Source organism: Alternaria ethzedia, assembly GCF_023757985.1.
Source record: "Alternaria ethzedia strain BMP 0044 chromosome Unknown scaffold_17, whole genome shotgun sequence".
Lineage (NCBI taxonomy): Eukaryota > Fungi > Ascomycota > Dothideomycetes > Pleosporales > Pleosporaceae > Alternaria > Alternaria ethzedia.
In genome coordinates this window covers 253101-276741 of record NW_026056210.1, presented here as the reverse complement: position 1 = coordinate 276741, position 23641 = coordinate 253101, and the positions used below count along the sequence as shown (strand labels likewise).

General features: G+C 52.8%; 11 protein-coding genes across 11 annotated transcripts; 6 read left to right on the top strand and 5 right to left on the bottom strand.

Annotated features, from left to right (window-relative positions):
* Positions 1-382: 382 nt before the first annotated feature.
* On the bottom strand, positions 383-1785 carry J4E87_006828 (uncharacterized protein; the record flags this gene model as incomplete). Its single annotated transcript, XM_049378429.1, has 3 exons — positions 383-1133; positions 1181-1653; positions 1711-1785. The coding sequence occupies 3 exons, from the start codon at positions 1783-1785 to the stop codon at positions 383-385; spliced, it is 1299 nt and encodes a 432-aa protein (XP_049231822.1).
* A 651-nt stretch (positions 1786-2436) lies between these two features.
* Positions 2437-2926, top strand: J4E87_006827 (uncharacterized protein; the record flags this gene model as incomplete). Its single annotated transcript, XM_049378428.1, has 2 exons — positions 2437-2709; positions 2798-2926. 2 exons carry the CDS (start codon positions 2437-2439, stop codon positions 2924-2926), a joined length of 402 nt encoding a protein of 133 aa, XP_049231821.1.
* A 368-nt stretch (positions 2927-3294) lies between these two features.
* J4E87_006826 (uncharacterized protein) lies at positions 3295-4911 on the bottom strand (the record flags this gene model as incomplete). Its single annotated transcript, XM_049378427.1, has 2 exons — positions 3295-3969; positions 4030-4911. 2 exons carry the CDS (start codon positions 4909-4911, stop codon positions 3295-3297), a joined length of 1557 nt encoding a protein of 518 aa, XP_049231820.1.
* Positions 4912-5778: 867 nt separating this feature from the next.
* J4E87_006825 (uncharacterized protein) lies at positions 5779-10791 on the bottom strand (the record flags this gene model as incomplete). The annotated part of the gene is made up of 2 exons (XM_049378426.1): positions 5779-6676; positions 6725-10791. 2 exons carry the CDS (start codon positions 10789-10791, stop codon positions 5779-5781), a joined length of 4965 nt encoding a protein of 1654 aa, XP_049231819.1.
* Positions 10792-11895: 1104 nt separating this feature from the next.
* Positions 11896-12993, top strand: SLX1 (Slx4p interacting protein; the record flags this gene model as incomplete). The annotated part of the gene is made up of 1 exon (XM_049378425.1): positions 11896-12993. The coding sequence occupies one exon, from the start codon at positions 11896-11898 to the stop codon at positions 12991-12993; it is 1098 nt and encodes a 365-aa protein (XP_049231818.1).
* Positions 12994-13020: 27 nt separating this feature from the next.
* J4E87_006823 (uncharacterized protein) lies at positions 13021-13812 on the bottom strand (the record flags this gene model as incomplete). The annotated part of the gene is made up of 3 exons (XM_049378424.1): positions 13021-13438; positions 13495-13603; positions 13689-13812. 3 exons carry the CDS (start codon positions 13810-13812, stop codon positions 13021-13023), a joined length of 651 nt encoding a protein of 216 aa, XP_049231817.1.
* Positions 13813-14366: 554 nt separating this feature from the next.
* J4E87_006822 (uncharacterized protein) lies at positions 14367-15404 on the top strand (the record flags this gene model as incomplete). The annotated part of the gene is made up of 1 exon (XM_049378423.1): positions 14367-15404. One exon carries the CDS (start codon positions 14367-14369, stop codon positions 15402-15404), a length of 1038 nt encoding a protein of 345 aa, XP_049231816.1.
* A 725-nt stretch (positions 15405-16129) lies between these two features.
* On the top strand, positions 16130-17449 carry J4E87_006821 (uncharacterized protein; the record flags this gene model as incomplete). Its single annotated transcript, XM_049378422.1, has 1 exon — positions 16130-17449. One exon carries the CDS (start codon positions 16130-16132, stop codon positions 17447-17449), a length of 1320 nt encoding a protein of 439 aa, XP_049231815.1.
* Positions 17450-18047: 598 nt separating this feature from the next.
* Positions 18048-18776, top strand: J4E87_006820 (uncharacterized protein; the record flags this gene model as incomplete). Its single annotated transcript, XM_049378421.1, has 1 exon — positions 18048-18776. The coding sequence occupies one exon, from the start codon at positions 18048-18050 to the stop codon at positions 18774-18776; it is 729 nt and encodes a 242-aa protein (XP_049231814.1).
* Positions 18777-19370: 594 nt separating this feature from the next.
* Positions 19371-20091, top strand: J4E87_006819 (uncharacterized protein; the record flags this gene model as incomplete). Its single annotated transcript, XM_049378420.1, has 2 exons — positions 19371-19564; positions 19617-20091. The coding sequence occupies 2 exons, from the start codon at positions 19371-19373 to the stop codon at positions 20089-20091; spliced, it is 669 nt and encodes a 222-aa protein (XP_049231813.1).
* A 1789-nt stretch (positions 20092-21880) lies between these two features.
* J4E87_006818 (uncharacterized protein) lies at positions 21881-23573 on the bottom strand (the record flags this gene model as incomplete). Its single annotated transcript, XM_049378419.1, has 2 exons — positions 21881-22067; positions 22117-23573. The coding sequence occupies 2 exons, from the start codon at positions 23571-23573 to the stop codon at positions 21881-21883; spliced, it is 1644 nt and encodes a 547-aa protein (XP_049231812.1).
* Between the last annotated feature and the right edge of the window lie 68 nt (positions 23574-23641).

The following is a 23641-nucleotide window of genomic DNA, read 5'->3' as shown; positions in this document are numbered from 1 at the left end:
TTCGGCCCTTCTGTCCAGACAAATTAACGATGTGCAAACACAATGCTAAACGTCCCGCCAATCGTGAGGCTACTGCTAAACTCACGACTGCGGTGCGACGCGCCGCGCACACGTCAAGCTTCATGCAGTGCAATGCACCATGCCAGATAACAACGGGTACCACATTTGGCAGGTTGTGCAATTATGTGCACCCTGCAGCATCGATATTGTCATGAATGCTATCCAGCTACCGTTCCCAAATCTATCCTGCATTTTGCCATAACACCTTTGCAGATGATATTGTCATGATCAGCACACGCTTTCTACGTTTGCATCCTCCACTGCCCGCACCCGCACTATAAACGGCAATCCGGACTCGAGTGCATCCACGTACAGTGCGTCCTCACTTCCACTTTTGCACCACTACACCACCACGTTTGAACTCTGGAATGTCACCCAGCACTTGGGCCTTGTCTGTCAGCTCGTTGCTGGGGAACGTGGTCATGAGCGCCCACTCGCGATCCTGACTGGCCGGGCTAGCCCTGCCGACAAAGTCGTAGACGTCGCCAATAGTGTGTGTAGTGTTGAACCGCGAAGTCAGCCGTGTACCGTCACCAAGGCGTAGCTGGAGCGTGAGGGTAGGAGCCGATGAGTCGACGTCGACGGTAGGTAGCGCAGAGGCCGCTGGAGTCGAGGCTGCCGTGCTACTTGAAGCTGCCGGTGCCATGGGAGCAGCCGCTGAGCTTGCACCAGGGGTGGGGCTGCCCAGACGGTTTCCGCTACCCGAGAAGGGAACGTACTTCTTCTTTGGCTTCTTGTAGTCCTCGTCCTTGTGCGCGTGCACTTCGACATCCACCTCCTGGCCGTGTTCTACGTTGAGAATATGCAATGGAGCGTGGCCCGTGTTGATCATCTCCAGTGTACGTGCGTTGGCCGGGTCATCGTACCGGAACAGGTCGCCGTCGTCGACTGAGAAGCCGTCACGCCAGAGGTGAAGCTCGCGATGGGCGCGCGGGGGCGGTGCGGGGATGTTGGCCGTGGGGTCTGGAATGGTTCGGGAGGGAGCATCATCGCCTCCCAGGGTAGTACCTGCGCCACGGAAATGAGAGGAACTGGCGGGCTGCTCCTCGTCACCACCTGGTCGGGGAGCGTTCCTGCGCTTGTTAGCTGGAGTGGCCCAAACGATGCTTGGCCCGCTTACTGTCGTGCGCGCTTCAGGATGTTGTTGATCTGATCGCGCGGATTTGACTGGTTTGGGTTCTGAACGGCAAGACCTGACTTTTCACCACCGGCGAAGAAGTCCTGGTTCTCATCATCAGGGTTCTCGTCGTCATCGTCGTCATCATGGGCGTGTCCGTGTCCGCCACCTGATGACTGGAGGTCCCTAAGCGTCCGCGCACCTGCTACGCCCCTCTGGGCAGGCTGTCCACGAGCAGCAGCAGGCTGCGACGATGATCGAGATGCTTCGGGCGCAGGGGAAGGTACATATGCGCCCCCGAGAGTGCGCCCTCCACCAGCTCCTTGGGGCACACTGGGAGCGTCTGTGTTTGACTCGTCACCAGCCATGTCGACGTCTGGTTCGGAAGCGTCGTCTTGTTGTTCGGCCGATTCGTCGAAGAAGAGAGATGCAGCGAGGGTGAGATCTCCGTTGGAGGCGTTCAAGTAGCGTTCTGCCTGTTCTTTGTGTGAGTGAACAGCTCCGATAGCTTCGATGAGCTTCCATCAACATACTGTTGCGGGATCGAGGCCAGTCAGACTAGCAAGCTGAGCAATGAGAGCGTCTTGGTCGGGGGTAGCTTCAGACATAACAGCGTAGTAATGCTGCCGTTGAAGATGAGGGTAGTGGCGTGGTTGGTGGCTTGGACGCGTTGGTTGACTGCGGTGGGGTCTATGTAAACTCAGGGCGGGCTTTTAGGTACCTACCGCAGGCGGTAGCTGGTGACGTCGCTTGCTCGCTCTCGACATTCACCGCGAATCACAAACACAGTCGATGCGAGTTACCTTGTTAATCAACAACTAGATAAGTTGGTCATAAGACCTACGTGATTCTCTTAGACTCTAAAGATATGTCTGCCAATAAGCCGTTTAGACCTTGACATGCAGCACCTTCCGACGTGCATCAAAGTTCCGAGATAATGCCAAGGCCGGAATTAATGTGAGCCTCATCAACACCTCGAGCAGCAACCTCGGGACCCTCGCGCACTACGAACCACGCGCGTCAGTGGACTCTTCCTTGCGTAGTCGGCAACTCACCACGTCAATCGACAGTATCTGACTGTCAATATACTCCCGCCCGATCAAGCCAACCTCGCGCCGTCCTCCGCATCACCTCCGCGTGGGGCTCTAGCACCCATCCAGCACCTAGCATCCAGCATCCAGCATCCAGCATCCAGCATCCACCACCAGCCTACCTCCCACCACCCACCACCCAATCCCTCTCCAATCACCCCACCCACCATGACCGACGCCACCAACCTCACCGAATCCGGCATAACCATCCCCTCCGACAGCGAAAACTACGACGCAAACAACGAGCTCACCTCCTCCTCGCCCGAATCCGCATCCTCAAGTTCCACACCCCTGATCCTCTACAAGCCACCCACAATATGGGGACTGCTCCGCGGCGCAGCGATAAACCTCTTCTTGCCGTTTGTCAACGGGCTCATGTTGGGTTTTGGCGAGTTGGTTGCGAATGAGGCGGCGTATCGGTTGGGGTGGAGTGGTACTAAGGTATGTCAATGTCAATGGAAGAGTATTGATAGGAGAGATTGGGTATGTTTTGTATTTGGGAAGGATGCTAATCATTATGTGATACCAGATATTCCCGACTCATCGCTCCGGAGCCGATTCCAGGCGCGTGGGACCAGGTGTGGAGATGCGAGCGGATCCTGTGGAGCGGAGGAGGAGGAATGGCCAGGAGTTGGATATGTACACGTCGCTGGAGTAGATGGGTAGTGCAAGGGGAGGTGGAGAGCCTGGAGACGTATCTGTATATACGAGTGCAATCAATGGCATTGCGTTCAGAGGCATTGCTTTTCATCTTGGAATCGATTGAATCAAATTCGAGCCATCTTCGTTTCAAGCATGGTTACAAACGAGAGTTGGAATCGCAAACGAGCTTTCGATGCATCCAAACACCGTAAACACCCATACGTCCAAGGTTGAATCAGGAGCATATGCTTCTCTTAGTATTTATACAAAATCTCTCGCTATGCGTATCAAACAACTCCCAGTCCTTTTGGAGATGCACGTACTACTAACACAAGGTCCAACACGCGTATATCATACATGGCCGTCCACATCTCCGACACGTCTCTATTGCCTATTTTGGAACCTGCGTCTCCTCTCAATCTCGTAATCATCAGCCCTCTTCTTCCTCCTGGCCTCCTCGGGTGACATCTTCTTGTCTCCAAAGCCCATAGACCTCATAAAGCGATCCATGCCGTTGCCCGTCCGCCTCCAGATGTAGGCAAGGCGGTAGTTTCTGCGGTAGTAGTCCAGCTTCTCGCTGATTGGTTTGCCCTTGGCACCTTCCTCGAAATCCATGTCCCGGTCAGGATATTCCGTGTCGATCGTCTTGGGTACCTCCGTCTTGAGATGCGCAGGTAGGGCAACTCCGGATTTGATGTTGATGCCAGACAACTGGCGACGGTTCATCGGGGCTGCTTTGCGGGTGGGTGGCTGGTAACGAGCCCTGCCATCGGCTCCCTTGACTTGACTCAACTTCGCCTCTCCCTTGACGACTTTGCTGTAAAGCTCGTTGCTCTCTTTGCTGGGTAGCGGTCGAATACCAATGAATTTTCTGAAACCATTCTGGCGAAGCAACCAACCAGTTAAACCGCCCATAATACCGGACATCAGGAAGTAGAGTTGGAGAGCAGAGGCCTGGAAAGCGGTGGCAACACCGAGGAAGACGGATAAACCAGTGAAAATCTTTTGACGTGTAACTGCCTGGGCTGTATCGGGCTGCACACCAGTTTCACCTCCGGTCTATTCAGTGTGTCAGTAAGGTGAGAGCATCGTTCAAGAGTATAGACTTGCCTTGAAAACAGTATACATGATGGCTGAAGTTGCAGCCGGTAAGATGAAGTAAGGGTCGCGGTTGCTCAGATCGGTGAACCACAGAAAGCCATCATGCGCCATGCCGGGGACGGGCAGGTCAGCCATAGCCCTTAGGAATCTGAAGGCGGCAAATCCAATCCAGGCTTGCGCGATCATGAAACCTCCAGTGGCAAGCATACCTCCTACGTAGGGCTTCATGATTGCGGCCTGCTGCATCTTGTATAGATCGGCCTGTTGCTTGTCACCTCGAGCAAGGGCAGCCTCCATCTTCTCTTGTATAGGCTTGGTAACGGGTGCCAGTGAAGACATAACTGCCATCTTGTCTGAGCTCGCTGCCTGGAGCACGAAGGTCGTGCAACGGACAACGACACCGGCAGCAATGATGGAGCCAGCCCAGCCCATGCCTGACTGTAGGTAGATGGTTTCGATGCACTTCTCGAACAGAGTCGTCATACCCCAGCCGTAGTCAAGACCCAATTCCTGCAATTGTCCAGAATGATGGATGAGACGAGTGGGATCAATCTCGGCTGTGGGGAGAGTGTCCTTGACTGGCTCAGCATCGAAGAGAGTGTCGAGTGTCTTGGGTTCCGTCAATGTTGACGCGCCGTCTACTACCGCCTCGGCAGGCGCGACTGCTCCATCCACGACGGCGGGCTTGTCGATAGCTGCAGGAGCGAGCTCGGGCGTAGACGTGGTGACGACAGGCTCTGCGTGTTGTTGCGCAAACTCGGAGACGGGACGGTGCGAGAATTCGGCGATGGGGACGCGGTCGGCCGGTGTGAGAGAGCTGGCATCGACGGGTCCGCTAGACTTCCCCCAGCTCCAAGGAGCATACCATGAGGCGTTTCGAACAGTCGACGCACTCGTCATGACATTATGAGTTCGGTTCGCGCCAGACTTCCACAGCGCTGACTGGAGCGGGCTCGTTCGACATGATGGGCCGGTGAGGTTCGCAGTTCGGGGAAGGGACGAAAACTACCACAATTAGCAATTACAACAAGTCGGCTCTGATTTGCTGTTGTGCAGAAGGATGGTCATAGAGAAGGTGCTGGGCGACTTGGACACGAGAACGCAGGTGTGTGAATTGAACGAAGCGGGCAGTGGAAATCGCAGATGCGCACCTTCCTTGTAGCATTGGTCCGTAAGACTGTCGACTGTCGTGAGGCCAAAGGCGCAAGCTGGGCCGGCCGCAGCCCTCTACTTGGAAGCATTGCGATGTGTCGTCCGCCGTCGTTGATGACCAGCATCGGCTTAGAAAAGTCGAGTGCACGGACACTCCCGGTAGCGCATTTCAAGCAAACCTCCGAGATCCCCGCATCATCATGCCCACAACCCACGGACAGCCATCATCACATCACACATCAGCAAATTGTCAATGGTCAGATTATTGCATTACGAGTCCATTATCGAACATGAATTTAGTACCCGAGTCTCTCTACGCCTGTTCTGGGTATGTCGGCCAGTAGCCCTGTCGTGCTCCCTAACACCCCTCTGATGCAGTAAGCAGCGCTGAAATAACACGCATAACGAACGCTGCAGTAGTTGCGGCACAACTACCGCACGTCCATCATCGGACATGATGAAGTAAAAGACAATGCTAAAAACAACAGTCGTAGAACCCCGACTCAAACAATGATGAACCGTATTGTACAACGATCCTTGCCGTACGCCCCTAGGATGCTATTGAGAAATTATGCACCATGATTCTGGCGTCCGTGGCGTATAGCCGTCAGACTTCTAGTCCATGTAGTTGTTGCCTTCGGTGACAGCCAGTGCCTCTTCTGCCTGACCGCCACCCATTTCCATCGCTTCGCCAAACATCTCATGTCCACTATTTGAGCTCTTGAAGGGGTCTTGCATGGGACTAGTTGGAGCTGCGGGCCCTGAACTCTCAAAAAGACCTGGGTCTAGAGGCGCAATCGATGAAGAGCCGCTGAAATTCAGTGGAGCACTCGTAGCAAATGTGGGCGAGTTGTTGAACGTAGACGTGGTGGTAGTGTTGAAGTACTCGCTGCTTTCACCCTCGGGTTGACCTTGACGAGGCTCACCGGGTGGAGTATGCGACTGTTCAGCGGCGCCCGACGGGTTGCTCGGTGGCTTCTCTCCATCCTTGCGCTTGAATTGATGGGTTTTGGTTTTGAGGTGCTGCGGGAGGTCGTCCGGATTGGTAATGCCCAACTGGCTCATGAGCTTCTGCTGCTTCGTCGGCCGCGGCTTACGTGTAGACAGAGACACTTGCAGAATAGGCGGCGGTGTCGGGGCTACCGGTGCCCATTTGTGCAACTCCTGGCGGAAGAAGTTGATCTCGTTCGAGAGAAGAATCTCAGCACCCTCAAGCTTCCGTAGGTAAAATCGTTGGGTAGTAAGTTCATCAGGGCTGGACATCAATGGGTTGATGTATCGCGCGACGTACTCCCGGAACCTGGTACCGTGCTCGATCAGCGAGTCCAGTGTTTCCTCTTCCTCAGGTTGGAATGGCAAACCGGGGACTTCGTCCTGCCAAAGCTGGAGATCCTCAAGTTTTGGGCGAGTCGCATCGCGAGGAATCTTGACACGATAATCGCAGATGGGACATGTGTACTTGTCGTCCTCTTTGACTTTTCCACGAGCGATCTTCAGGCACTTGCCGTGATACCTATCATTGTTAGTGCATAGATTCTTGATGCAGAACAAGTCATCTTACCATTCGTGACACAATTCACACTCGATCATCATACCAGCTTCAGGTTTCCGACAGATACAGAAAACGTCTCGACTGGACAAGGGACCGTCCTCCTCTTCTCCATCAGCCGGGCTCTGTTCACGGGACGCGGGCTCTACGGGCATTCGAGGCTGGTCTCCCAAATCGAAGCAGGATCGATTACGCTCATCGACTTGTTTCATGTGCGCGTGTAGGATATGCAAGGGCGCATTGGCTTTGCCAAAGAGCTTCTTTCCTCGCCTCATCCAATCTTCATGTCGCTTCTGCTCCTTCTCAAGGTCGTTCGTGCCATTGGGCTTTCCGTTCAGCGCATTCAAAGACTCCATGGCGTTGCGGACCTCCATGTATTTTGGCCGTTGAGAGAAGTCCTGGTTCTTGCTTCGCTCGTACAGAGACATGATCAGCTCTTGTGCATCTCGTTGTTTCTTCAATATGGCATCCATCGCGGCTCGGGTCTCTGGTGTTACCGGCAGATTGGTCGCTTGCTTGGAGAAGGCATCGAGTTGCTGATAATGCACGTTCTCCACTTCCATGAGCTCCTTCGCCTTCTTCTCCCAGAACTCACCTTGATCTTTCTTCTCTTGCAAGAAGCGAAGGTCAGGATGATGCTCTGGCATGCCGACTTCAATGCCGTTCTTGATGAGTTCGCCAACTTCTTGGAGCGTCGGCGCGGGCTTTACCTTGAAGTCTTGTGCCTCTTGAAGCCACTTCAACTGCTGAACCACCTTTTCGAGGGATTCAAGCTCAGGTAGATCGACGTTGAAACCCTTGCCTTCTTCCAAAAGCTCGTCGAGCCGTGCGATACTCTGCTCGGAGGTGCGCTCGCGTAAAGCGGTGCGCGCTCTGGTCTGGAATTCGACAATGCTCTCAGCACGTTCTCGGAGCGTAGTTATTTCCGGGCTATCGAACCCTAGATCTTTTGCCTGATTGAGAAGCTTTTGTATGTTCTCCACATTGCGATATTCGCGATCTTTCTCGTCTGCCTCAGCAACAGCCGACTTGCTTGGCCGTCCTCTTCCAGGACGCTCTGCTTTGCGACGGGCTTGTTGCTTCCGAGTGGTGTAAGAGGTAGCTTCATCAGCAACTTCCTGGCATTTCTCGACGAAATCTTTCAGATCCTGGAGACCGCTCAGGTCCCAGTCGATCTTCTCGCCTTCGTGCAGGAGCGCACGTAGGGACTTCAATTGAGGTCGAGGCCCCTCGGAAAGCAAAGCCTCCATCTTTGCCTCCCAGACTTCGGGTGTGCTTGCTTTGTCGACAATCTTTTGTACCAGCGCATCAAGATCGTCCTCCTGCATGCGGTATACGAGCTTGTGTTGGAGCTTGGCTCCGGAGTAACGCTCAGCTTCCGGGGAGTCTTGACAACATTCAAACCATCCAGCGTGCTGTAGACACAAAACCTTCTTGGTCTTCTTGCAGTAGAAGCGAGACAGATAGCCATATGATTTGCAGAAGGCACAAATCAATTCATCCTCATGCATGTCGGCATCATCGATGATAAAGTCGAGTTCGCAGGAGCCCCCGGCATTGCCAGTACCGTCAACTTTGCAAGTATGCGCTCTCGCAGCTTTGTGTTTGTCCAGGAATTCATCGCGTATCCGTGACTCTCTGGCAAGCATTCGCTCCATCGCAGGGGCAAGCCACTTGGCAGTCTTGATGGTTGTGTCCTTGCGTGATGCTGCTGCCAGCAGTAGCTCGTCGTGGGAGAAGCATGGTTGACGGCGGTAATCCTGAAGGCGTTGAACTCCGTGCTCTCCAAACGGCTCCCAGTCGCTCGGCGCGAAGTTTACAGCTTCGTTCAGATTGAAGCCATGATTGAACCCGGCATGATAGGCTTCTGGGAAGGTTATTACAAACTCTCCAGCACGTTGGTCGATCGCATAGACTCTAACACCAGCCTTCAAGAGTTGCTCGGGAGTCAACAGCGTCACGAGCTGGAACAAGAGATCTGGCTGGCTCTCAAACAGTTCTGGTACAGCTTCACGCATGGCTTGCTCGAACTTTTCGGTGTCCTCGGCTGGTACGCCGTACCATGTCTTGGTAGCGCCAAAATGTTGATAATTTGCTGAATACGTGTAGTGGTCCTCCGCATGCCAGCAAAAGGTCGAGAATACCATGCCCACGTATAACCAGGGTACGGTCATACCTGAGATGTCGGACTTGATATGGCGGAAAAGCGAATCTGGTGCATAGGGCAGTACAGTCAAGTTCCATGGATCGGTCGAGTAGGGGTCGCGTGGGTTCTTCTCTATAGTTGGGAAGCCACTTCCGTGTGTCGTGGAATGTATGTCTGCTCCATACTCTACTTCGACTGTCTCCGTAACGTTTGCAACAGAATGCCAGAACTCACGTTCTACATCATCTTCAGTAACTGGTTTTGGCAAATTGGTGACCGGATCAAAGGCCGTCTTGCCGACGAAGTGATTCTGCTTGAATAGCTGGGCTCGTTCCTGGAACTGCTTGAGCGAGTAAATGCCCCCTTCTTCAAATCCAAACTCGCCTGTGCCTACGAGACATCTAGGGCAGTGCCAGTCGTATGCAGGGATAGCCTTGATGGGTGGGTCCAAGCAAGAACCATGGTAACCAGCGTCGCAGCTGTCGCAAAGTAGGATATTCTGAGGGTCGTTGTCGGTACCGCAAGTCTCGCATCGGTCGCCAGGTCTGTCGTCGGCCGATCGAACGCGTGGGAAAGTTCGACTGGGGGTCGATTGGCGAGGCTGAGTCATGTGTGAACCCGCAACGGTAGGAGGAGCATCCTTTTTGAGTCGCTTGCTACGCCGACCGTTTGCCTCATCCACATCGTCGTTTGCACTACTCTCCGGATCCTGAGAGAAGGTTCGCTTCAGTTGGTTGAAATGCTGCCCATTGGCTAGCGGGGTCAAGCCGGCTCCAGGCGGTCTAAAGTCCGGGGTGTTGTCAGCTGAGAGCATGGGACTGCCAGCATTGCGCAAAGGTGTTGACGTGCGCGATTCCAGCACATCTCGATGTATAGCGCTCGGTGGGTTGGCCGCAGTAAAAGCACTAGGTGTAGAGGGTTGCGTAGACGGCTTTTGTGCTGAGTTCGCATTGACCGCTGTGAAGCCTCCCGAGTTCACCGGCGTGAAGCCCCCCTGCATGGCAGGTCGTGAGAGCTCTGGTGGTGGAGTTGGCACAGAGTCACCCTGCAGTGTTGCGTTCAGCGCTGCTGAGGCTCGCATAGCCGGTGACTCGGCAGCGTTGGCGACAGGCGTACCCTGCAGCGATTTCTTTATGGGCGAATGGGCTGGTGACGGCGTGAAGGGTCCGCCATGCTCGTACTCCAGCATCTGCTGCACACCAGGCTTGACGAGTCGCAGATACTCCTCGTATGGGTGTAGCCATTTCTGATACGAGTTTTTAAGCGATGTCGACAGTGAAGACATTATCTTGCCGCTGTAGCCAAGGTCGCGTCCGATTTCAGCCCACTTCTTCTGCTTGCAAACACGTTCGAATCCACCTCTCTTCTCAACGGCCTTCTTGAGCTTGTAGAGATCCAAAGGGCGTTTGTCCACGCTCGGAAATCGAGTGAGACTGTGGCCATGTTGCTTGTGGAATTTGGCGAGCTGATCGAGATAGTTCAAGTTGGCACGCGTGCCACCTTCGACCGAGTTGAGTTCCTGTCGCCGCGTGCGGAAGTGGAAGCGCTCAGTATCGATAGCGAATGGTGGCTTCCAGCTGTCTGGTGGGACAATCTTGACGATGCCGTACTTTTGCCCTTCTTCGCGAATGCTTTGGATGTATGCCACCGGGTCCTTGAACTGCTCGGCTGTCGGTCGATATGTGGGAGATTCGCGTAGGCCAAAAAGACGGTTCTGTTTGGGTGGCAGGTGGTTTGGCGCTCCATGTCCTCTGCGCTCCACGGTAGCGAGATCCAGCGGCGCTGCCTTGCGCGCGCTCAGAGGAATCGTGCTGGCCGCACTCGGCTGCGCACCATTCGTTGCAGGCACCGCAGCACCACCCATTCTAGATTTCGATGCGCCAGCTGCTGCGTCAGGCGTTCCACTGTCCGTGGCAACTCGAAAGGTAGTCATAGTGGCGCCCGTTGGGGGCCCGCCGGGGGGCATGAAATCGACCATAGTCTTCTTGCTCATGCATCAAGCGCTGTCGCTGCGTGCAGCCCTAATTGCAGCCTCGTAACGAGATACGAGATGGTATGGAAGGTGTAGCGATTGTCGTCGGGCGTGATTCGGTCGGTGGTGGGCGCTATCGAAGAGATATAGGCGTAGGCATGGGGCCTCTACAGCGGCAGGCGACCGCTTTCGGCCGCTTGGACTGTGCAATTCACTCGTAACAGAGGCGAATGCCAGTGCGACTAGAGAGTTGTCTGTTAGCGACCGTCGTGGTTGTGGCAGCACGTGCACAGCGAGGTTGGCGAGGCGAGGTGGAGGAGATATGGAGAGGATGGATGGGTCCGCTGAAGGGTGCGAGATTCCCGCTAACGGCGGATGCATATCACGCCCGCCCAACCTGGTACCGAACCCAGAACGTCCAAAGCTTGGTGCAGCAGGGCACGGCTAATATTATGCACGACGCTTCGACTCTGTGCGTCACATCGATGGAGACATACAGAGCATTTCAAGTCAATACATTCGTCGCATTGATGCGGCATCGAGATGCCACCTTGGACGGCAGTCGTGTGGTGAAGTATGAGAGCTACGTCGTGCCGATCTGGCGACTGCACGCAAGGCTGCCGACCTCACCTCCTCGGCCTTTCTTTTGCGCCGCATTCTACCATGATGACGACCAGCGAACTACATTGGCTCCCAGAACAAGCACATATTGATCTGACTCAGATGCTCTCCATTGCGACTTACTTCTTCTTACTTTCCACTGTGAACACATGCACGGCTATCTTCGCCACTTGTTTGCATCACCATACTGCATCTCGAAACAACTAGCGTAACAGTAGCAGCATTGCGCATTCACATCATACCGTCGCGGTCTTTTATCTCTAAGTTAAATTTATGTCGACGCCTGAACTGCTGCAGGTGAGGTCGGTAGCAAGGTTGTCTCGTCGGGAAGCACCCCAGCCCACCAATCACGACACACTTCATCTGCACCATCCCGTCAGCCCTAACTGGCCGCTGCACGCTTTCGGATGCGATCAACAATAACATCACGACTTCATCTCTGTCATGAACTCAATCATGGCCGACTCTGTCAAAATCGAAAGCCGGCCCATCCCAGCCTTCTACTGTTGTTACCTGCTCCGCTCAAAAAACCGAAAAGCATTCTACATTGGCAGCACCCCCAATCCGGCGCGTCGTCTGGGTCAGCACAATGGCTCAAGCAAGGGCGGCGCGAAGCGTACATCAATGCAGGGGAAGCGGCCGTGGGAGATGACGTGCATCGTTACTGGCTTCCCCTCCAGAGCCGCCGCGTTGCAATTCGAATGGGCGTGGCAAAACACGCACGCCACCCGACACATAGAGCGTGAGGTGCGCGACGCGAGGCTGGAGGAGCTTCAAAAAGGCAGAAAGAACCCATCACCAGTCAAAAGACCGCGACCACCAATGTCACTGGAAGCGCGGCTGAAGAATCTACATCATTTGTTGGGCGTCGGGAGTTTCAGCCGATGGCCGCTGAACATCCGTTTCTTCGCCCAGGACGTATTCGCGCAATGGGAGAAACACATCTCTAAAATGAAGACGAAGTTACGAAAGGACGTTACCATCAGAGTTACGCCGGCTGAGCTGCCCAAACTTGCACCGGATGTGCAGAGCGAGATGCGCACGCACTTCATTCCAGAAATAATACGAGCGATCCCCGTGGCGTACGAGGATTGCAAGGCGCATGTCGAGAAGTCGAAGAACATTCTAGGAGATGGCCAACAACGAACGTGTAGTGTTTGCAAAAAAGGCTTGGGTGCTGAGGAATCGCTTGTGCTGGTCTGCCCGGTAGAAACGTGCCGCGCAGTATCGCATATGGCCTGCATGTCACAGAAATTCCTCGCAGAGGAAAGCAATGCAGATGCGCTCATCCCAATCCAAGGGACATGTTCGAGCTGCCATGCCTCCCTGAGATGGTCAGACCTGATGAAAGAGCTCAGTCTACGCATGTATGGCGAAGAAGAGCTGAAAGTAATGTTCAAAACAAAGCGGAAGAAGAAGTCGGACGGGACAGTCGAACATGAAGCGGAGGAGTTTCCAGACATTGATGAACTCGAGGTTGACCTGGACGAAGATCTCGATGAGACATGGGGGGAGAATGTGAACGACGACGAGGACAAGTGATCCTGCTTCAATCTCAGATGAGAACATCTACCACCCTTCCACCCTTCCCAGTGGCAACTGGCCTTTCGAAACCCGCTCAATACACCTATCGACCTCCTGCCTAATCTTCGCCGCCACATCCGTCATACTCTCGCCCGCATCGATGCGCACAAAGTCCTCGCCCTCCTTCTTCTGCATCATCGTCTCGAACAGCTCGCGCACTCGATCTTGCATCTCCTTCCTCTCATACTTCTCGGTACCGTAGCCGCCTCGTTTCGCAGCGTCGTCAGCGGAGATGTCGAGGAAGAGACACAAGTCAGGACGTGGAAGCCCGACTTCAGGTTTCCGGCACCATTCGAGGCTCATGCTGGGGTTTTGCTTGGCAGCGGAGTAGACGCAGCCGCTGTAGTAGTAGCGGTCTACGATTATTGTTGTTCCGGCTGCGAGATCGGCTTGGATAGATGGTCTGGAGTATACGTTGAGATATTTGTGGTTAGATGTAGATGGGTGTGCTTCGCTTACACTGCCTCCCACCGGTTCGCAGAGAACAAGAGATGTATGACATGGTCGTCTTGATCGCTCTGGCCACTCAAATAGCTATTGATCATTTGACCAATCGGTGTCGTCCTATCTATATACTACATCAGCGTTCAGCTCTATCCGATAAAACGTGCATTCACGCGTCAGCGAATGGCTCTCTGTCTACGCGCACGTACCAGGGAATCGCATATGCCGCACCTTAATCCCGTCATTTTGCAGGTCATCAACGAGCATTTGACATTGCGTTGATTTGCCTGCGCGATCCAGGCCCTCGAACACTATGAGTTTGCCTCGCGCCATGTTGTGGGGTTTGTGATACAAGACGTCGTTGCTACCCTGCAGCGATTGAAGCGCGACTGAAGCGAGGCGTTGGTGGGGCCATCGCCACTCGGGCGCTGTCTATGGATGGGCCGACCTTGACCACCTTACCATCGCGCTTCCACCATCTGTGTCTCTCGGCAACACCCTGCTAAAATGCCAGGACATTGATTCGTTACAAAGGCGCTGACCGGTTTTCGAGCTGCATCTGCAGACGCGTGTCAGCGAAAGAGCATGCGCAGTCACTGGTCAAAATTGGCCAGCCACTTCACCTCTATAGGTACTGAGATGATAGAAAAGTATGCTGTGTCACTCTACCTCAAAACGGGAGGCGTATCCCACAGGCGGAATGACACGTGGGTCAGCTCATGCATATGGGTGCATTGGTAAGAGGAGGCCTCAGCTGAGGGGAGATGCACAAGGCTGAGGGTAAAATCCCTTTTGTGTCCGTTCATCTTCCCCTCTTCTCCAGAAGCGACCCAGAATACATACTCATTTATCTCAAAACACCAATACTACGACACCCAACAACTACCATGGCAGAATTAGACCACATCATCGCGAGACTCTCAAGGCTTGGTATAATCACCTCAACCGATGAGGCACCTGGTTCTGTACTGAGTAAGGCGCCTGAAACCATATCCGCGGATGATACATCTCTCGATAAGCCCAGCAATGATGATCTCGCATGTGATATCACCAGTCTCACATCCTCCAAAGTTGCTCAGCTTTCGCGAATCGATTCTCACGAGGAAACGGCAGAAGATATCGATTCTCTCAAGTCACAACTTGCACAGGCACAAGAAGAGTTGCGGCAAATCAAGAACAAACGACTGCAAGGTCTTAAGAAAGGAGGCGTACTCGCAAACAAACTCAAACAATGCGAGTACGAATTAAAGCAGACCCAGCTGGCAAACATATACCTCGAGCGGCGGGATAGCGAACGAGCGATGGAGTTAGACGGAAGATTCTCTACGGCCCCTGACAATATACACATCGAGAAGTTTCCTGGGAAAGGCAACGATCTATCAATGAAGGTCGTCTTATCTAGGACGTTTACGTTTACGGAAAGATACAAGTCCGCATATGAGATGGTTCGGGACAATGCCGCTATTGGTTGCTTGAGACTGAATGGGCGCTTGTACATCGCTAAATCCGGAAAGACGCGAGAGGACTTTGGCGACTTCATTAATAGTGATCATTGGACGTCTAGAGCTGTAGTCCTTGGCGACATGGTCAAATTTCACATTACAACAAGATGGGCGACTCATGTAGAGCCACAGTTGATGGTCTTCTATATTACACGCACTCTTTCGGAGTCAGGACACATTCTAGAAGACTTCGTCAATACGCCAATAGTTCCTGCCAAGGGGAGTCGCACAGAACTCAAGAATATCATCATCGGCGTTAGCGAGCCGATATGCGACAGCTGCACAAAGCTTACAGCTGCAGTCAATGGGTTTGCGGAAAATCATGGATACCGTTTTACGCTGGATAACAGAAGGAAGATTACTACCAACGGGAATAAACAGGGTTCTTCGGATCCACAGCCTGTTCGTTTTGCGGACCGATGAACGCGCTCAGGCTACGATGCTGCATGTGTCATGGATCAAGAGTTGTTTGGGCGATCTACTACGGACCGCCTCAAGCGGTTGTCGCCGGGAGTTGTCTTGAACGTGCAGGTCTCTCGTATCGATTCTTCTTTTCTCCCCTGCAGAATCTCAAAGCAGACTCAAGTAATTTCAGATTCAATGACAAAAGTGCTGGTAATCTACTAGGCGCACCAACTGCAAAGAGGTCATGAGCGACCATTTGTACACGACTCATCCGCGCGGTTAAGTGAGCTCAGATCGGCATGAAGTGTGTTTTCTGGGCTAGACAGTACAACAGCGAGTGCAATCATGAAAAAACTAAAGCTAAACCCATCCACGATAGTAAATTGGTTCTAAGTGGTAGTAAACACGTGCTTTGGCTCTGCGAGATCCAGATTGTTCGGGAATGACAATGGCACACACCACACTTCACCTGAATCATAGCGACTCTGAGTGCAAATTGTCAGCAAACAAACGCGCTCGTCGCCATATAATCAAGGCTATTCTTGGTCTTGGTAATGTGCATTATCATCTTCACAGCAATGTCTACAGCAGTTATCGCAACCTGCCCTACTCCGCTCGAGGAGTTGAAGAGACCATGGTCCGCGACTGCATTGACAGAAGCTCAAGAACAGCGTCGATCAGACGTAGCCAGTGCGAAGATACTGTGGTCCCAAGTTTTGGTGGAGTTTCGGCAAAAGCAAGGAATGACCGTCAAGAATTACAATCTCAGAAGGAAGAGGCAGCCGTTCTTCCAGTTCTTAGATCTACCCGGTGAGCTTCGCAACATGATATACGACATCTGCCTGGACAACGAGAAGAAGACAAGAAACCCTGATATGACGAAGAGAACGCGGGTTAATCGGGGATCAATGGGAAGCAAGACTTTCTTGGACCACAACATACGGCAAAAGCGCGTAAAGGATATCCGCGCGCGAAAGCCCACCAGAGAACACAGAATTCGAGATGCCACCCGAAAAGTTGCGCTCGAAAAGATTGTAGAGAGACGACTCAGGCTCGCAACTCGTTCGAGGGACGGACTCACAGCTGGCGCCTACGAAGCCTTCTACTTGTACAAGCTCGAGCACGACATGTATACCTTGCCGTCAAAGAGAGTGACGGATGGTCAGAACAACCACGACCAAGGCATATTCAATTCGGGCAACAGGACAACGAAGAAAGGTGTCCTGGAGATCGATGTCAGAGGCAACCTAGTCGACGACCTTCCGATGCTTTCCTATGTCGATCGTGCGATCTTCTCCGAAACCCTGTTCCTCTACTACTCCACGGTGAGAGAAGGCTTGTGGATCAAATGGACAGTCCGGAACCTGGACTTCTTCCCGTTCCTGCGATTCTACCAGGCATTCACCAAGGGTGAAAACGCAGTCGAAATTCCACCTTCAAGACTACACATTGAATTCGACAAGGAGAAAGAGGAGACTGATGACGGCCTACATGCGAAGAAGTTTGTCCATGTAAAGAGACTGGTTGAGCTGCACTGGCTGGACGGCTTTCCGCTCTGGGGCTGCTTAACCGGGTTATCTGATCGTCAAGATTGCAAGGGACCGTTCGGAGACTACATGTACTCTGTACGTCAGGTCGTGGCGTTGTACCGTATTGACCACGAAGCTTGGAAGTCGCTCTCCGTTGAATACCTTCGCCGTTGTGAGGAAATGGGTGATGACGACGCTTTGGAGAGTAACTTCGCAACACTATCCGACCCCGAGCTTGTTGAAGCAGTCATCGACATGCTATGCGGAGCGATTGAGTACAACCTCGGATACACAGGTAGCTATGCACGCATTGGTCGCGATCAGACTGAGTGGGACCAAGACATCTTCGAAACTTTCAGGTACAAGGGATCGCATGTCAGGACGGCTTATGAGAAGGAGCATGCGATTGTCCGTGTTGTCAGCCTGTATCGGAAGAAGGTCGACAGGACACTGCGGGATCAGCTGGGGGAGGTCTACGAGGATTGGGAGAGTGTTCCAGATGACGCATTCATTCTTGAAGGGGTGGTGTTGTGATAGTACAGATAGATCGTAATATTCCTGCCTATGGCACATTGTTGGCGCCTTCATGTTTGAGATCGTCGCGCAAAAGCCGATGCCTGTTCAACTTTCATCGAGCAAACAGGACACGGAACGTCGGGGTTAACAAAGACCGGTTCCTCACATGTCTAGAACTGTAGTGCTGACATCGCGATACATCCGAAAAGTCCCCTTTGGTGTGTGATGAATCTCTCCGAGTTTATGCCTGGCGAATCAGCGTTGGTGCTTCGGAGATCGGCCGAGCAACACGTGACTGAGATATTGTCAGCACACCGTCGACCTACAACCTTGGTGGATGCAGGGCGTAAATTTTGACAACCGAAATTGCGGATGCCTAAATTCCGATCCGACATAAATCGCGACGTTTACAAAGCGCAATGGAGCTCACAACCCACAGCCTCCACTATCTGAGCTGCAAGTCGCCGAATCAGAGTCAGCGGAGCTTGCTACTCTTACTACCTTGGTCCTTGCCGGATACGTCGATCACCGAGTGACCGAAGATATTCGGAATATAAGAACAGTTGAAGACCTCCGATTCCTTCATACGAGCCTTCATTACACCTTCCAACACAAAATGTCGTCACCGAAGCTTATCGTCCACCACCTCCAAATCGGCCAAGGGGAGCGCATCCCATGGCTCCTCGAGGAGCTCAACATTCCTTACGAGTTGAAGCTGTACAAACGCTCGCCCCTTCTGTCACCACCTGAACTTCAGGCGGTCTACCCTATGGGTGCTTCACCCGTCCTTGAAGACCTTACCGATCCGTCCAACCCCGTTAAGATTGCCGAATCTGGCGCCATCACCGATTACATCATCCACAAGTATGGTAACGGACGGTTGGCCCTAAAGCCGCAAGACAAGAACTTCGCAGACTACCTCTACTGGCTTCATTTCGCGAATGGCTCGTTGCAGTCTGGACTGTTCAGAAGGGGCATGGCGCGTGGCATGGTTGGCGAAGACGACCCTCGTTACAAGGGCCAAGTCGCACGTTGTGATAAGATGCTGAGCCATATCGAAAACCGTCTTCAAAACAACAAATGGCTTGCAGGCGAGGAGTTCACCGCTGCCGAGACCATGACGGGGTGGTGCTTCACAACGATGCGCAAGTTTGAGCCTATGGACTTGACCGACTACCCGGGCATTTTGGCATGGCTGGGTCGCATTGGTGAGCGCGAAGCTTACAGACGCGCGATGGGTAAAGCCGATCCTGATCTCGACATTGAGCAGGGGATCAGCGCAAAGGGTCCACCGATGATGGAGGCATTCGTGAAGGCTATGGCGATGAAGCCGGGGTCCCTATGATGGTTGGGGAAATGCGCGGCTGATCACCATAAGGGGTCGCCAAAAGCTGTAAATAATGAAAAAAAAAAGAATACTAGCTCCGCTCGAAAAGGGAAACTCTTCTCGTTGAATGTGTGGTTCAATGCATCTTCTGTTGATGATGGTGATGCTTGACATGTCGCTGCGTGCGTGTGCGGCGAAGATAGCCCGGGATGGTCGGCCGCGTCCTTCCGGGTCCACTTTGACGCGAGTAGTCAGGTACAACAACACGCCATGCCTCCGACCTCATCATGGCCACCTGATCCATCACACCACTTTGCCGCTGCAGGTACGCGTCGCATCATCACTGGGATGATTTCGAAGGTACCAGAAATTGGTAGCGTAGCATGAGCGTGACCTGAGAAGATCGTGGTCATGGCGAGCGGGGTTTCCTGCCAACCAGAGCGGTGGTACAATGAGATCACATAAAGCTTGCTGACCCCTCACGAGGGCATCTCCGCATCTGAGTATAGCTGCATAGCTTGCTTCGAAGACACTCTCCAGCTAATCATCCTGCTCAATTACACTCTACTTACTTCCAGATTACTACCACAGCTTCAGCTACAGCTCCTCATCATGGCAGCAAAGTACTCTCGCCGACCCAGCTACCTTGAGGGCCCACTATCTCCTTCCATAATCCCCGAGCTCGCCATTCTACCCCAGCCTCTCCCTGCCGACAAGGTTCCCTGCGGCCAGCTCGTCTCAAAGACGTCAAAGTACACATCCAAAGCCCTCGAAGACCGCGACTACGACGACATTGGCACACGATGGTATGTCAGAACCTATGCACACAACCCATGTATTATGTACTGACTTCCTCAGGTACAAAGACGTCATCTTCTTCAACGCCGAGAACGGAAACTTCGTCGAGAGCTTCGGCGGCACGCACCTACTACAGAAGCCGCTTGACAAGGGCACAGAGGCTGGCACCATCGAGGCGGACGAGCAGAGTGTGAGACTCCTCAAGGATGCCGATGCCGCACTCCAGAAAATCTGGCAAGATGAGGAGGCCAGGAAGTGGATCAAGGAACAAGACGAGGCCGGCTTCGTGGTTGCCCATCGCCAGGTCTCCAACGCGAGCTACAAACGCGCCAGGCTTGTCGACATTGGCAACAATAATTGGGAAGTCGTGCGCGAGGTTGGCAATGAAGATGCTACTGGTAAGCGCAGGGACTCTGGTTTGCCGGTTGAGACGAACAGCAAGTGGGACGTGGTAGGGGTTGTGGTCAAAAAGATTATCGTTGAGGGCGACGATGTGAAGCTTGGTGATGAGCTCGGAGCTCAGTACTGGCAGTAGTAGTATAGCTGAACAACCTCATAGCACACATTCAGTTCTTACAAGTTGGCAACTTCCCGAGCGCTTACAGCTTCTTCGATCGAATCAAACCAAGTGGAATGGTACATAAGACTATCAAGGATAGTAGGTATGAATTACTGAAGTCAGTGAATGCACCGCTGCGGCACGGCATCTTTTCGCATGCAACATCAAAGCTCCGCATAGTATCTCCCCTTCGTCGCGAGTTCGTCCGACTCCAAGAGCCTAGCATACGATCGAGGCGCAACATCAGCAGCCTCAACGCTCACCAACAATTCGACTCCGAATGGCGCAATGATGAGCTTGCGCGAAGAGCAGCACAGCTCAACGTCCTCGGCGTTGGGGACGCGTTCTGCGATTATCTACTCCTTTTCGGTATATTCTGCGATGTTTGCTCGCGGGTACTCTGATTGGTCACTTTCAAGACATGCGGCCGTTAGGCCTTCCATGACGACACAGGAATGCAGGTGTATTGCTGACATATAGCATTGTTCTTGCTGTGAAAGCGACGTATGATAAGCGCATATTTTCGAGCACAGGAATCACGACAGGACGTGCACATTTTGAACGAGCGTCAATAGTAAGAGCAAGCAAATTTGCAATGGGTTGCGACGCCTTCATATCATGTATATGGGAAGTATATAAGCCTGTCCATCTACCTGTATATGCATCGACAAACAACTGGCATCATATATTATAAATAACATTCATCTTATACGTGGCTGCCAAAGCCAACACGAATATGACGTCGTCATCGAGCAACCAAACTGTCCTCAATAACACATTTCACTTCGAATCCTCGACACATACCTTCGATATCAAATGGACGTGGCTGGGCGCTACAGCGTCACCACCACTCATCTTTATACATGGCACTCCTTGGTCTTCCCGCGTCTGGGCACCCTTCGCACTGGCTCTATCAAGCAAATACCGCGTCTACCTCTTCGATAGCCCTGGCTTCGGAGATTCACCCATCGAACAAATTCTTCCTGGTGTCGACTTAAACCCCAAGAACAAAGTGGAGATACTAGACAGTAATCTTGCTCGTCAAACCTCAGCCTTCGCCGCCCTCTTCAAACACTGGGAGAAAACCGAGTCATGGAGGACAGCTCCACAAGTCGTCGCTCACGACCACGGCGGACTAATGAGCCTGCGTGCCAACTTACTACACGACTGCCGCTACTCCAGTCTCTGCCTTATCGACGTCGTCGCCATCGGCCCCTTCGGCCAACCACTCTTCAGAAGCGTAGCAGAGAACCCCACGGCATTCGAAAACCTACATGACATGGCTTTTGAAGGTCTTCTCGAATCATATATCCGCAACGCTGCACACACTACATTGAACGCTGAGACGATGGGTGTTCTCAGAGCGCCGTGGCTCGCAGAAGGTGGGAAGAGAGGTTTCGTCCGCCAGTTGTGTCAAGCTGCGCATCGGAGTACGGAGGAGATTGAGGGGCGGTATGCGGAGGTGGGTCAAAGTTTTCCTTTGAAGATCATTTGGGGAAAGCAAGATAACTGGATTCCTGTGGAGGATGCGCATAGGCTGGGGGAGGCGCTAGGTGCCAAAGAAGTGGTGGAGATTGAGGCGGCGGGGCATCTCGTCATGTATGATCAGCCGGGTCAGTTGGGTGTTGAGCTGGGTATGTGGTTAGCCTCCTTGGGCGTGTAATTACTATTTACAACGAATCCGAAATCCTCCATTGATACAGCAACGTCTGAGTGTCTTCTTTGCAGGAATCCGTTGCACATTACTCTATAGTCCTTGCGACTCCTATGAGGTAGCCTGAGGTGTCCATGCGCTCTTCCTACGACGCACTTCAATCGTTACTGGAAGAGGTACCTTGTATCTGATGACCCACATCTTCTTGGGCTTCTCTGCAAGTGGCTTGAAGTCGTAGTTTAGTAGCAAGTTGGCGAAGATAATCTTGAGTTCATGCGAGACGAAGAAGCGTCCAGGGCTGCATCATCGTTAGTGAAGATTCTGAAGTTAAAGTAGAGAGTACTTACCAAGCATGCCTTCCATGGCCGAAAGGAAGATGATTAACACCCGTAGTGACAAGGCCCGTCTGCTTCAGCTTCAGCGCATCAACATTCTGTTTCTCTTCCGCGCTCATCGCCTCATACTCTTCTCTCGGCCGCGAGTATCGGAATGCGTCAAACTCTTCTGGGTTCTCGGTCATGTCTGTATCGAGGGCCATCGCTCCCCATGGACATGAAAAAAGCGTTCCGCACTTCAGATGCACCCCCTCCGGTGTTGTGACACCCTCCTTCGCTACAACCTTGCGGTGTACAAACGTAAGGCCGATAGGCGAGGAACGCTGTGATTCGCGAATAGCGGAATCGATGCGGTACATACGACTAAGAGCAGTCTTCGTCCAGCTTCCCTCCTCTTGAAAAATGCGATGCGCCTCTTCGCGCAACTGTTCGACAACTTCTGGTTCACAGCCTAGTATGCAGACAATGGTTTCAAAGGCGGTAATCGACGTCGTGTGTATGCTGGCGAAGTTAAGGGGCAAGACGCGCTTAGCGATGCGGTCGGGTTGCATCTCCTCGGGTCGTCCCTCGGCCTGCGCAACTCGGTAGCTCCATGTGATGAAGTCATTCGGCTCTTTCCAACTCTTGTAGTCAGGATCTCCGGCATCTTTCTTCTCGAAATTCGAGATACGTTGCTTGATCATAGGTATTGTGAACCTCGAAGACAGCCAGTAGTGGTACTTGACAGGCAGACTCAACAACGTTCCGACGATGGGGTGTAGCGCTTTTGGAACGAGAAACATGAGAGCCTGATTGCGAATGACGTCTTTGGTGTAGCTCAGTACAGCTTCTAAGAATTTCTGCTCGTGACACAGTGACTCTCCAAGAAGCATGCGGTTGGTCAATACTGGTATCATTTCCATGAAAGACTCCAGGACGTCCAACTTTTTCCAATTTTCTGTATCTGTTCCATAAACGTCGGCAATCGTTCGTGGAACCTCTTCTTCGAGACCCGGTATAATCGCAGTGAGATTTCGAAAAAGGCTCTTGTGAAGGACATGTTCATGGTAAGCATCTTTCAAGATGTAAGGGTTGATGAACGAATAATCGCCCTGCAGGGAATCGTAATGCGCTTGATGCGCACTCAGTACAGAATCTGGTTGATCAAACATCCAGCGCATTTGACTTTGAGGCATGACAATCTCAGCCTGCATGCCAAGTGTCGCGGGTAACACAAAGATCTTGCCGTCGCGGCTGTATTTGTTGTAACCAGCCAACAGCCATTCTTTGCTCTTCGTCAGTGCAGTAAAGTTGCGAAAGTCGGCGATCCAGCCTTTGCCGTAGCCCATCCATGGTATGTCCGATGGTGGTGATGGTGCTGTGAGGAAGTGGTAAGCACTTGCGACGATCAGGTAGGTGATTGCTGCAGTGGCGACATGTGAAAAGGTGAAAAGGCCGTGAGGCTCAGCCTCTTGGCTTGAGTCTGCCATGGTAGGTATGATCGAAGCAGAAGCAAGGGGCGATGGACGGCATCCCATGTCAACACAGGGGCCGTCAT